The following is a 13,030-nucleotide window of genomic DNA, read 5'->3' on the forward strand; positions in this document are numbered from 1 at the left end:
CAGCGGCGCCCAGCACGGACGACGTGGCTCTGTACGTGGGCATCGTCATCGCCGTCATCATGTGTTTGGTCATTTCCGTCATCGTGGCGTTGTTCGTCTACCGGAAGAACCACCGAGACTTCGACTCGGACATCATGGATTCGTCGGCGCTCAACGGAGGATTCCAGCCGGTCAACATCAAGACGGCGCGCACAGGTACGGGAACGGGATTTACTCCTGTCATTTTCAGCTTTGGGATTCTTATAGTGAATATGGTTTTATTGTAGTTGTGCAAATTAATTTCACTGGTTAGAATTTGCCTTTAAAGATTGTAAAGAAGAAGCACGGGTGATAATCTAATTGGTCATCCAACTAGTCAATTAATTATTATTATTATTACTGTGATGATGATGATGATGATGATGATGCCAATAATTAAGTATTAATAATTTAAGTGGCCATCCTAGTTCATTTATTATTGTTATTATCATTATTATAATATTTTTTTCAATATTTATTCGACAGTCGTTTACATATCAAAAATTAATAGTTTGAGCAGTAATAATAATAATAATCATCATCATCTAAGTGGTCATCCTAGTAAATTTATTATTATTAGTGTTATTATTATTATTATTATTATTATTATTAGTTTATTTTGTAACATTTATGTAGTGGTAGTGTTTATGTTTAAAATAATAATAATAATAATAATAATACTAATAATAATAATTTGACCAGTAATAATAATAATTAGTTATCCAACTATGCATATTATTATTATTATTATTATTATTATTATTATTATTATTATTATGTTTAATTATTTTGTTACATTTATATAGTGGTAGTGTTTAAAAAAAATAAATAATTTGACGAATAATAATTATAATAATAATAATAATAATGCGTAGTAGTAGTCATCCAACTATACAATTTATTATTATTATTATTATTATTATTATTATTATTATTTTATTTTTTTTATTTTTTTTATATTTATATAGTGGAAGTGTTTGCATATTTAAAAAAATATATTATTTTACCAACAATAAATATTATTATTATTATTATTATTATTATTATTATTATTATTATTATTATTACTATTATGCATAGTAGTAGTCATCCAACTATACAATTTATTATTATTATTATTATTATTATTATTTTGTTACATTTATATACTAGAAGTGTTTGCATATTTAAAAAATATATTATTTTACCAACAAAAAATATAATAATAATAATAATAATAATAATTGGTTGTAGTCATCCAACCAGTCCATTTATTTTTAGTAGTAGTAGTAGTAGTAGTCAAATGTACTTTTTTTAAAATTTATTAAATTTTTTGTTTACCAAAAGTAATTTGATCAATAATAATACAAATTAAAATACAAATTTCTCATATTATTCATCAGTGACAGTAAAGACATTTATAATGTTACCAAAGATATCCATTTCAAATAAATGCTGATCTTTTGAACTTTCTATTCATCTGTGAATCCTGAAACATAAAAATGTGTCACGGTTTCCACAAAAATATTGTGCAGCACAACTGTTTTCAACATTGATAATAATCATAAATGTTTGTTGAGCAGCAAATCAGCATATTAGAATGATTTCACATGGATCATGTGACACTGAACACTGGAGTAATGATGCTGAAAATTCAGATTTGAAGAGAGAAATTGACATTTGAACAGATATTCACATAGAAAACAGCGGTTTTAAATTGTAATATTTTTTTCATTATTTTTAATCAAATAAATGCATAAAATAGTAGTGAATGACACACATGCCAGTGAAGAATAGTCTGTCACTTCCTTTATCATTCCAGTGACATTGACACAAAGAGAAATATCATAAATTCCCTGACAGAAAGAGTGATTTGTGGGCGATGAATGCGGCGGGTGACGGAGAACTGATGTGTGTCAGAGTCTCCCTGACGCTGGTGATTCAGCGCAGGAGAAGCAAAGCCGTGTTGTTCCTGCAGACGTGTCATTAGAAAGCCTGTCACCTTGATGTCAAGGCAATCTGCACGTTATCATGAGGCTGTAATTAGCTGCGTCTGTCTGGCGCGTTGAGTGTTAATTACCCATCAGCCGGAGTTACGCGAGCGAGAGGCGTTACGGCAGCGGCGTGTAAACGCAAGAAAGAGACGCGGTCGGAAATTAGGCTGGAGAGACTTTCAGCTGCAAAACACGTCAACATTTACATGAACAAACTTTACACTGGCGAAGAGACAAAGACTACAGCAGCAAAACACAATCATTACAATCATTTTTATCCACTGAAACCGTTAGAGCCAAAATATTTCTTTAGGTAATAATTCAAGAGTTCAACAACACATCTGTAAATTTACAGTTCTCTGATATCGGTTAATGATCACATGACATGCAGGTAAACAAATAAAAAATACATATATTATATATATATTAGCAGTTACTTTATTTTCAGTTTACTTGTTAGATTTTTTTTTCTTTACATTTTTTAATGATTTTATTAATTTAAAACTGTAAAACTTTAATATTCCTATACTTTTGTAATACTTTAAAACCTAATTTAAAGGTAAAATGTTGTTCCAAACAGGGTTATTATCGTTAGCTAAAACCATAAAAAAATATTATTTGGGGGAAAAATAACAAAAGATAAAATAAAATAAAGTAAAATAAAATAAAACACTTAAAAAAAAATTTAATTTTATATAAAAATTTGAATTTTTTTTTTATGGCAAAGCACACAAAATTACTAAAACTTTACCTCCCTGTAAAAGAAAAAAGAAAAATAAATAAATAACAAAATTAAACTTATTTAAATCACTGGAAATAAAATACTGAAATTAAAAACTGTATTTAACTTTGCTTAATTTATTCTATTTCAGTTACTTGCCAAAGTAACGTTTTACGTTTTTCATTTACAGTATTTATTTTTTTTTTATTTTTTTATAACTTTTTTTTTTTTTAAATGATGTGATTAATTTAAAACTATAGTACTTTTATTTAAAAGTCTAATATTCCAGTACTTTTCTAATGCTTTAAAAACCTCCTTTAAAGGGGAAATGTTTATTTAAACCTGTGTGAATTTTTATTCCATGGTTATTATAGTTAACTAAAACCATAAAAACATATTTGTTACTTGGGAAAATAAAATAAAATAAAATAAAATAAATCTTAAAACTATTTTATTTCAGCTAGTTAACACAGCAATTTTTATTTCATTTTCATGTAGGATTTAACCTGATGTAGTACTACTACTACTACTACTAATAATAACTGAATAATAAATGAATTAATAAATAATCTATTTTAATGTTTTTTCTATTTATTTAAATTTATTCTATTTCAGTTAGTGGCCAAAATAACATTTTTCATTTGCCTTTACAGTAGTAGTAAATTGAAGTACAAAAATAAATCAAATATAATAAATATATATAATATAATAAAAAAATATAATATAATAAAAGAGAATTATTAAAAAAAAATGGCAAAACACAGCAAAATTACTAAAACTTACATAATTAAAAATATTAATATAAAAAACTATAATTGTATCTCAGTGATTCCAAAATAGCACATAATGTCATCATCTGAGAAACAGAAAAGATTGTCCATGTAATGGAAGTGAATGGGGTCCAATGTAGTTTAGTCCATAGGTGAAGAACTCGTCTAATTTCAGAACATTAGCTTCTTTATTTTAGTGGTTGGTTATGATGCCATTTGGACAGTACTGAATTGCGATAAATGGCTATAATGAATGTAACGCCCAGCAGTTGATTTGCGTTGATTTGCTGCTCGTGTGAATCCAGTGTTTGCCTGCACTTACACACTGATGAGTTGCCATGGTTTCCACAACTCCTGCTGTCATGGAGACGAGAGCATAACAGCGCTGTCAGTTCAACAGTAGGGCCACGTTGTGTGAAAGAGTCACGAGGCTCCGCCCACTCGCCGCACGCTCATGAATATTCATCAGCGTACCTGAGAAGGATAAAGCGGCATCTGCTGTCCATCCGCTGCCCTCAGAGACGCCACGAGAGGAAGAGACTAACGAGGAAAAAGACTAATGATGACTTTGTTCGCCCCTGAATATACACCGCTCTTCAGGGAGAAGCGCTTCATCACGCCGCAAATAAATATTAGCCGCTAGATTTACCTCACATGCATTAAGAATGTTTACTGAACAGCATGTGCTGAACAGATGCGACAGGTTTACACAGAACGTAAACATTTTAGGCCGATCACAGAACAAAAATATTAACCAAACTAACCAAGTGTCTTTTCCCACCAGTGTTATATTTTGTCATATATGTGCTATTAAGTTAATTTTAAATTATTAATTATTATATAATAATTAATTATTAATTATTATATAATAATTAATTATTAAGTATTCAATTATATTATTGTTTTTATTGAATTAATTTTAAAAACTGTTACAATATGTAATTCTATACATTTATACAATGTTTCTTTTTATTCATATATATTAATATTAATAGATTTTTGTTTCTTTGTATTTTTCTGTTTGCACTTTAATTAAATTGATTAATATATTTTAATTTATTTATTTTAATTTAATAAGCAATTTTTATTAGTTTTTTTGTTTTTATTACTCATTAGGTTTAATTTGTTTTTATTAATTTTTATTTTCTGTTTGCATTTTATTTAAATTGATTCATTTATTTTTAAAAAATTGTTAGGTTTTTTTATTAATTTTTGTTTTTAATTACTCATTAGATTTAATTTATTTTTATTTCATTTTTAGTTTTTATTTTAGTGTGTAATTCTACTGCTTAAATTTTTAGTTTTTAATATTCTAACAATTGTTTTATTTCAATTAACAAAAAAATGTTTAATAATAATATTATTTGTATACATTGTAGTATTTTTAATTATATTAATGTGATATTTATTTATTTTTTTTTTTTTTTTTTTTTTATAATTTCAGTTGTCGTTTTAAATTTGTTTTATTTTATTTTAAGTTTTAGTAATTGTATGTGCTTTTGTCATTTTAATATTTGGTTTTAATCTACTTTTTTTTTTTTTTTTTTTTTTTTTTTTTTATTGTTTCAATGCTTGAACTTAAGTTACTTGCCAAGGCAATATTTCTAATTAATTATGTACTTTTATAGTATTTAATTAATATTAATATATTCATATTGATATATTGTTTAGTTTTAGTTAGTTTTTATTGTTGTTTTTATTTTAGTTTAAGTTATAGTCATTTTTTTGTTTTTTGTATTACTATTTAATTTAATTTCCAGTAATATTTCTGCTTAAACATGAATTATTTCGCTTAGCATTTCTAATTTTTATTAAATTTTTTTCTTTCATTTTTATTTTTTTAAATCTAATATTTAGTTTCAAACAGTTTTTAATAGTATTAGGTGTAGTTGTTAATATTAACACTGTCACCTGTGTCTCTTGTAGCAGCTTGTTAAGACAGAAAAGCTGAGATTAAGATGGATTTTATCTGTATTTGATGTGTGTTTGTGTGTAGCGGATCTGCTGACGGCTCCTCCAGACTTGACATCAGCTGCTGCCATGTACCGAGGTCCCGTTTACGCCCTCCACGACGTTGCCGACAAGATCCCCATGACCAACTCTCCTCTGCTGGACCCGCTGCCCAACCTGAAGATCAAGGTGTACAACTCATCCGGTCTGGTGACGCCGCAGGAGGACCTGTCCGACATCTCGTCCAAACTCTCGCCCAAACTCCCGCACGCGCTGATCGACAGCGACACCATCAGCCGCCGCACGCAGACGCTGGTGCGCTCGTGGGACCCCTCGTGCACGGCCTTCGGCTCCTTCAACGCCCTCGGAGGCCATCTGATTGTGCCAAACTCAGGTCAGTTCGGTCTCCATGTCGTCCTGTGGTTTGCAGTGACAGGCGCTGATTGAAGCTTCTGTTTTTATGAGGATCAGGCTGCTGTGGGTGTAACAGCCCAGACCATGAACATACAGTAAGTCTCAAGTCTCAGTTTATTTATAGAGCACAATTAAAAACAACTTCAGTTGACCAATGTGCTGTACAATATTCTAAAAGACTTTTAAAAACGTGTATACAAACCAAACAAACAACAGACAACAAAAAACATCACAAATCATATGCTATGTTGAATAGATATGTTTTTAACTTTGATTTAAAAATATGCAATGTCGGTGCAGTTTTAATATGGATCGGTAACTTGTTCCAAAGTTTAGGTGCGGCCATAGCAAAAGCTCGAACAACTTGCAAGATCTTGGCAAGATATAAACATACAGTACAGGCCATATGGCAGGCCAATGAAACATTTAACCTATAAAACATACTAGTATCCATTTTCTTGCTACTACAACTTATATTTTAGCTACTAGTATCTGTTCCTTTAAGTTCTAGTTCTTATTCTTTAGGTTTTTTATAAGATACTCATTATTTACATACTAGTTCTTATTTATTAGATACAGGTACTCATTCATTAGATACTAGTACTTGTTAAATAGACACTAGTACTTATTCATTATACTAGTATTTATTATTGGGTACTGGTACTCATTCCATAGATACTAGTGCTTATTTATGAGATACTAGTACTTATTTATTAGGTGCTATTACTTACTAGATAATAGTACTTGTTTATGATATACTAGTACTTTTTATGAGATACTAGTACTTATTCATCAAATACTAGTACTTATTGCTGAGATACTAGTACTTATTCATTACATACTTTTCCTTACAAGATAACAGTACTTGTTTATGATATACTAGTAATTATTTGAGATACTAGTACTTATTCATTAGATACTGTTATTTACAAGATAAGAGTACTTATGATATACTAGTACTTATGAGATACTAGTACTTTTTTAGGAGATACTAGTACTTATTCATTAGATACTTTTCTTTACAAGATGATAGTACTTATTTATGATATACTAGTACGTATGATATACTAGTACTTATTTGAGATACTAGTACTTATTCATTAAATACTAGTACTTATTGCTGAGATACTATTACTTATTCATTAGATTCTTTTCCTTACAAGATAATAGTAGTTATTTATGATATACTAGTAATTATTTAGGAGATACTAGTACTTATTCATTAGATCCTTTTAGTTACAAGATAATACTACCTATGATATACTAGTACTTATGAGATACTAGTACTTTTTTTTAGGAGATACTAGTACTTATTTGATACTTTTCTTTACAAGATGTTAGTACTAATTTATGATATACTAGTACTTATGATATACTAGTACTTATTTATGAGATACTAGTAATTATTTGAGATACTAGTACTTATTCATTAGATACTGTTATTTACAAGATAAGAGTACTTATGATATACTAGTACTTATGAGATACTAGTACTTTTTTAGGAGATACTAGTACTTATTCATTAGATACTATTACTTACAAGATGATAGTACTTATTTATGATATACTAGTACTAGTCATGAGATGCTAGTACTTATTTTGAGATACTAGTACTTATTCATGAGATACAAGTACTTCTGAGATATTAGTACTTATTCATTAGCTACTGATAATTATTCATGGTATACTAGTACTTATTATGAGATACTAGTACTTATTCATTAGATACTAGTACTTACGAGTTTCTAGTACTTATTTCTGAGATACTAGTCCTTGATATATTAGTATTTATTTATTAGCTGGTGTTAATTATGCGATCCTAGTTCTTATTGTGAGATACTAGTACTTGTTCATTATATACTAGTATTTATTTCTAAAATAATAGAACTTATTCGTTAGATACTATTGCTTATGACATACTAGTACTTATTTCTGGGATACAGATAATTATTCATGGCCTACTATTACTTATTATGAGATACTAGTACTTGTTCATAATTAGATACTAGTAGTTATTGTTGGTTATGGGCACTTATTCATTATATACTACTACATATTAGATACTTGCACTCATTTTAGTAGTGACTAGTAACTGTTTAGTTGTTACTAGTAAATATTTGCCATTGACTTCTGTGAGAATCTGTTATTCAGATTTTGACTGTTCAATTCTATGTATTCCAATGGCGATTAGTATCTTTTTAAATATTACTAGCAAGTATTCATCAGATACTAGTACTTATTCCTTGAGTAGTCAAATAAAACCATGCCAGAGTAAAAACACACACAACATGAAGCCCAACACCCTGATTTATTCTCGTAACACACAGTCCCGCTCTTTCTGTCAGTGATTGATCAGTGAACGGTGTTTCACAGTAAAGGATGTACATGTCTTCATAATGTGTCAACAAAATCTAATAACTCTGATGTCATCAATCCTCTTGTTTTTCAAGTGTTTATCAAACTCTCACAAACCTGTCAAGAAGATGTTCGGCTCATATTTAACTCCAGTGTTAAAAAAAACAAATTTCAGAACAAATTTTACAGGTCAGTTTCGGTAAATGATCTGGAACACATCATATGAAACTTTTAGAAAGCATGAATTCATATTCACCCATATTAGCACGGCTTGTACTTTGCTGTGTAGCAGTTTAATTATATCAGAATCAATCACACATGCATTTATACGTGTTATGTCTTTCCTGCGAGTCCCGGACACTTTTAACCGTCAGTAGGTTTGTGTGAATGATGGGAACGTGCACTCAGCTCTAGAGTCAGTAGATCTCTCTGAACGCTCCTGGTGAGTTTTACAGCTCCCACGAGAGCAGCGCGCCGCTCGTAAATTAGCCAGCAGCAGTGTTCAAAGTGACTTACCACAGCCGCTTACATATAACGGGATTAGGACACTCTGAGAGGAGCATCATTCTCCCTCTGACGCCGGACAGTCATTCATAACCAAGCGTACAGTAGCACATCGTCGTCATTCCCTGCGGGAAAGCCAGAGAAAGAGTCTTAAGCGAACCGCTGATTCTTGATGCCTCATTAACTGCTTGCGCATGTGGGAGTTTATTGGTGTTCAGAAAATTGGGACACGCCGTGATTCACGCTGTTTGTTTTCCCACAATTCTGCCAGTAATTTACACAGGAGATGCCTGGATTTCAACGAATGTCTAAACTTACGTATGTTTATAGACCATTATAAAAGCAACATGAAATGATATTTTCACATATATATATATATATATATATATATATATATATATATATATATATATATATATATATATTTTTTTTTTTTAATCAGAAATTATTAGTAAACTTTACAGTGACAAACAAGTAACACAAGTAACACAAACAAGCAAGTAACACATGAAATGTTGTATTAGAAATAGTACTTTCTTGTAAAATGTGCTCCAGCGATCTGTTTTAATTATTTTGGAAAAAAAAAACAAAAACATTTTTACTATATTTTTACTGGTTCTGTGAAGGAAATAAAACTGATACAACTGATTCACTTGTAAAGTTCTGAGTGATTTTGCAATGGATTTCAATAAATTGATTTAAATAAACGTATGATTTTTTTTTTTTTTAATTCAGAAATTACTAGTAAATTTTACAGTTTCAAACAGTTTCAAAATCTTTTTTTTTTTTTTTTTTTTTTTTTTTTTTTTTTTTTAAATTATAAGATAAAAGTTTAAAAGAAAAAAAAAAGAAATTATTGTTATGTGAAGTAAAAATTAAAATGAAATGAAAATGGGATAATGGGACAAATATTAAAATAAAATATAAAAATTAATCTACAAAATATTAAATTAACTTGAAATAAAATAAACAAAAATAAAATAAAATAGAATGAATAAATACTAACTTTATTTTAGCTAGTTCCCAAGGCAACATTTGTCATTTTCATATATTTTATTATTTATTATTTGTCGTATTTATATTTATATTTATATTTAAATTACAACAAAAATATATATTTTTTAATGTTAATATTTTTTTTTCTGTGTAGGAAATGAAAATGATATAAAACTGATACAACTGTTTTTATATATATATAGTGGTTGTAATTTACATTTTTATTTCAATTAGAAATTGTTTATGTATTAATTGAGCTAGAATGTGTTATTTTTATTATATTATTATTATTGTAGTAGAAGTAAAATGGTATGTATTTTTCTATTTATATTATTTTATTTAAGTGAGGTGGAATTTTATTTTTCAAATTATTTTTATTTTATTATTTCTATATTTTATTATTAATAATATCAGTTATTTATTATTATTTATTACATATAATATTGTATATTATACATTTTTATTATTATTAAAATTAGCTAAGTGATCTGGAATTTTTTTTTCTTTTGTTTGTATGTTTTTTTTTTGTTGCTTACATGTTATTGTACTGATCACTTGTATTAATAGAAAATTAATTTTAAAAATAAAATGCACTTGATGAATCATTGACAATAAGAGCAGGAACATGAATTAAGGAAGTAAATAGAGTAGATTTTGATTCGATGTCATTTTCCCATCTGTACTGTCCTTCATGTCTTGAGTGCCTCTTCGGTCTCTGCCATTGCGTTTTTGTTCTCGTGTTTTTGGTGAGTGACAGTCGCTCAAAGGGAAGTTCACCTGAAGGACACGAGAAATCAATGAGTCTGTGAGACTGGAGGAATTTGTCAGTCACACACAGGGACATACTCGCGTTCGTGTGTGTGACTTGATGGGGCTTTTGCTCTGTGTGGCACATGTGGGTCACAGGGGTCACAGGGGTCACTGACTGGCAGACTGATGGTGTGTGTTTGTGTGTGTCTCTCTGCAGGAGTGAGCTTGTTGGTGCCAGCGGGTGCCATCCCTCAGGGTCGAGTCTATGAGATGTACGTGACGGTTCACAGGAAGGAGAGCATGAGGTAACGTCCCTCCCGCCGCGCCGCCGATCTGCCCTGACAAACGGCCTAATGAGGGGATTCTGGGCGTTAGCGCCCATCAAGATGCCTGTCTGTACCTGTAACACACACATACATGAGTCGTCTCACTGTTCAGAGCGGCTCTTTAATCGCTCACCCCTTCATGAAGTTCTCCGTTATAAACTCAGATAATAAAATAAACACAGATGAGTCAATAGTCATGCAGTCTATTATTATGCACTAAAACATTTGCTGTAGAAACCATTTTCACTCAGATGTTCCTAGTAAATTTTACAGTTACCAAGAAATGCCAAATAACATCATTTTGAAGTAGAAATTCTTGTAAAATGTGGTCCAGTAGTCTGTCAGATTTTTTGAAATTCTGAAATTTTTTTTACACAAAGAACCTAAATAAATCGAGAGAAAGATTTAATTCATTTTAATTCATTTAGATTTAAAAAATTTTTTTTAAATAAATTAGAAATGAAAAATTAGACACATTTAAAACCAAAATAAATAATAATAAAAATGATTAAAAATACTACAAAAAGTAATTAAATTTTAGATTTTAATTGAAAGGGGTAGACCAGGCTTATTATCATTAGCTAATTAAACAAAGAATCTAAATAAATGAATAGAGAGAAAGATTTAATTCATTTTAATTAATTTAGATTTTTTTTAAAATTCTTAAATAAATTAGAAATAAAAATTAAAACTAAAATAAGTAATTAAAAAAAAAATTATCTAAAAATTAACTAAAAATTATTACAATTTTAATTAAAAGGGATGAGTCTCCCTAAAAATTAGCTAAAAATAAAATAATAATCATAATAAACATTTAGTTTAAAAAGAACTTAACACTTTTATTATTCATAAATGTATGTTATTTAGTTTACTAATATAAGAAATATTAAAAAATAAAAAATATATAAAATATAAAAACATATATTAAATATAAAAAAATATTTAAAATGATATCAGTGCTGTTATTAATCAGTAGACATTGTTTCAGTTAGGGAAATAAAGAAAATAAATTAAAAATATATAGTCAATATTAGATGAAAAACTAAAAAATAAGTCAAAGTACTAAAATTACTAAAATAGAAATAAGTTAAACCTTATAAACTTTGAAATTAAAAATACAAAAAAATGAAAAATAATTCAAATTGCTGTTAAATACTATAATGTTATGCAAATATTACTAAAATATCACTGTTAATTGGCAGATATTTACCCATTTTGAGGTTACTAGCTAATAACCGCATTCATTGACAGTGTTAATAAGCATCCATTTTTTGAAATTAAGATTTCTACATCATCTGAATAAATGTGCTTTCCACTGATGTATGTTTGTTAGGACAGGACAATATTGGGCCGAGATACAACTATTTGAAAATCTGGAACCTGAGGGTGCAAAAAAATCCAAATATTGATAAAATCACCTTTAAAGTTGTCCGAATGAAGCAATGCATATTACTAATCAAACATTTTGATATATTTACAGTAGGAAAGTTACAAAATATCTTCATGGAACATGATCTTTATATCGATCATTTTGACCCATACAATGGCTATCGCTACAAATATACCCATGCTGCTTAAGATTAGATTTGTGGTCCAGGGTCACAAAACCCCAGCTGAGGAAGCCGAACTCCACAGTTGTTTCTGATGGTTCGTGTTTGTGACGTTCAGGCCGCAGGTGGACGACACGCAGGAGACGGTCCTGAGTCCGGTGGTGAGCTGCGGCCCTCCTGGAGCTCTCCTGACGCGGCCCGTCATCATCACCATGCACCACTGCGCCGAAGCCGACAGCGAGGACTGGCTCATTCAGCTCAAGAGCCAATCACAGCAGGGCCAATGGGAGGTGAGTGGGCGGAGCCACACAAACATGGTGTGAAAGTACAGCTCCATCTGACTGAGTGGAGAAAGACTGAAATCTGCTCGTTTTAGATGAATGGCTGGAAATGTTCTGGAAAAATGATAAATTCAGAAAGTGCAAGAACCCTAAAAACACATCAGATTAATAGTATTTGGTCATTTGACAAACGTGGTATCATAAATTCATCAAGTTTTTAGGTTGATGAATGTCGTGGGCATAGAGATCTGGGAACGGCCAATAAGATGACAAGCAGGAGCAGGCTTATTATTATTGTTGTTAGCAACAACAACAAAAAAATGATTTATTTCATTGAGAAAAAAAAAAAAAAAGTAAACTTACTATTTCTGATAGTTACAAAGGCAACATTTCTAATTTTCATTTAGTTTGGCTTTAAGTAC

At 29.5% G+C, this 13,030-nt stretch overlaps 1 protein-coding gene across 2 annotated transcripts in view; it reads left to right on the forward strand.

The window, feature by feature from the left end:
- unc5cb (unc-5 netrin receptor Cb) overlaps positions 1–13,030 on the forward strand; it is a 245,875-nt gene that overhangs the window by 212,251 nt on the left and 20,594 nt on the right. For both annotated transcript variants that reach the window (XM_051121277.1, XM_051121278.1), the window contains 4 exons: positions 4–195; positions 5,479–5,826; positions 10,669–10,756; positions 12,446–12,617. In XM_051121277.1, coding sequence (XP_050977234.1) covers positions 4–195; positions 5,479–5,826; positions 10,669–10,756; positions 12,446–12,617 — 800 coding nt within the window. The remainder of the gene's footprint in view (positions 1–3; positions 196–5,478; positions 5,827–10,668; positions 10,757–12,445; positions 12,618–13,030) is intronic.

This window comes from Labeo rohita, chromosome 10 (genome assembly GCF_022985175.1).
Source record: "Labeo rohita strain BAU-BD-2019 chromosome 10, IGBB_LRoh.1.0, whole genome shotgun sequence".
Lineage (NCBI taxonomy): Eukaryota > Metazoa > Chordata > Actinopteri > Cypriniformes > Cyprinidae > Labeo > Labeo rohita.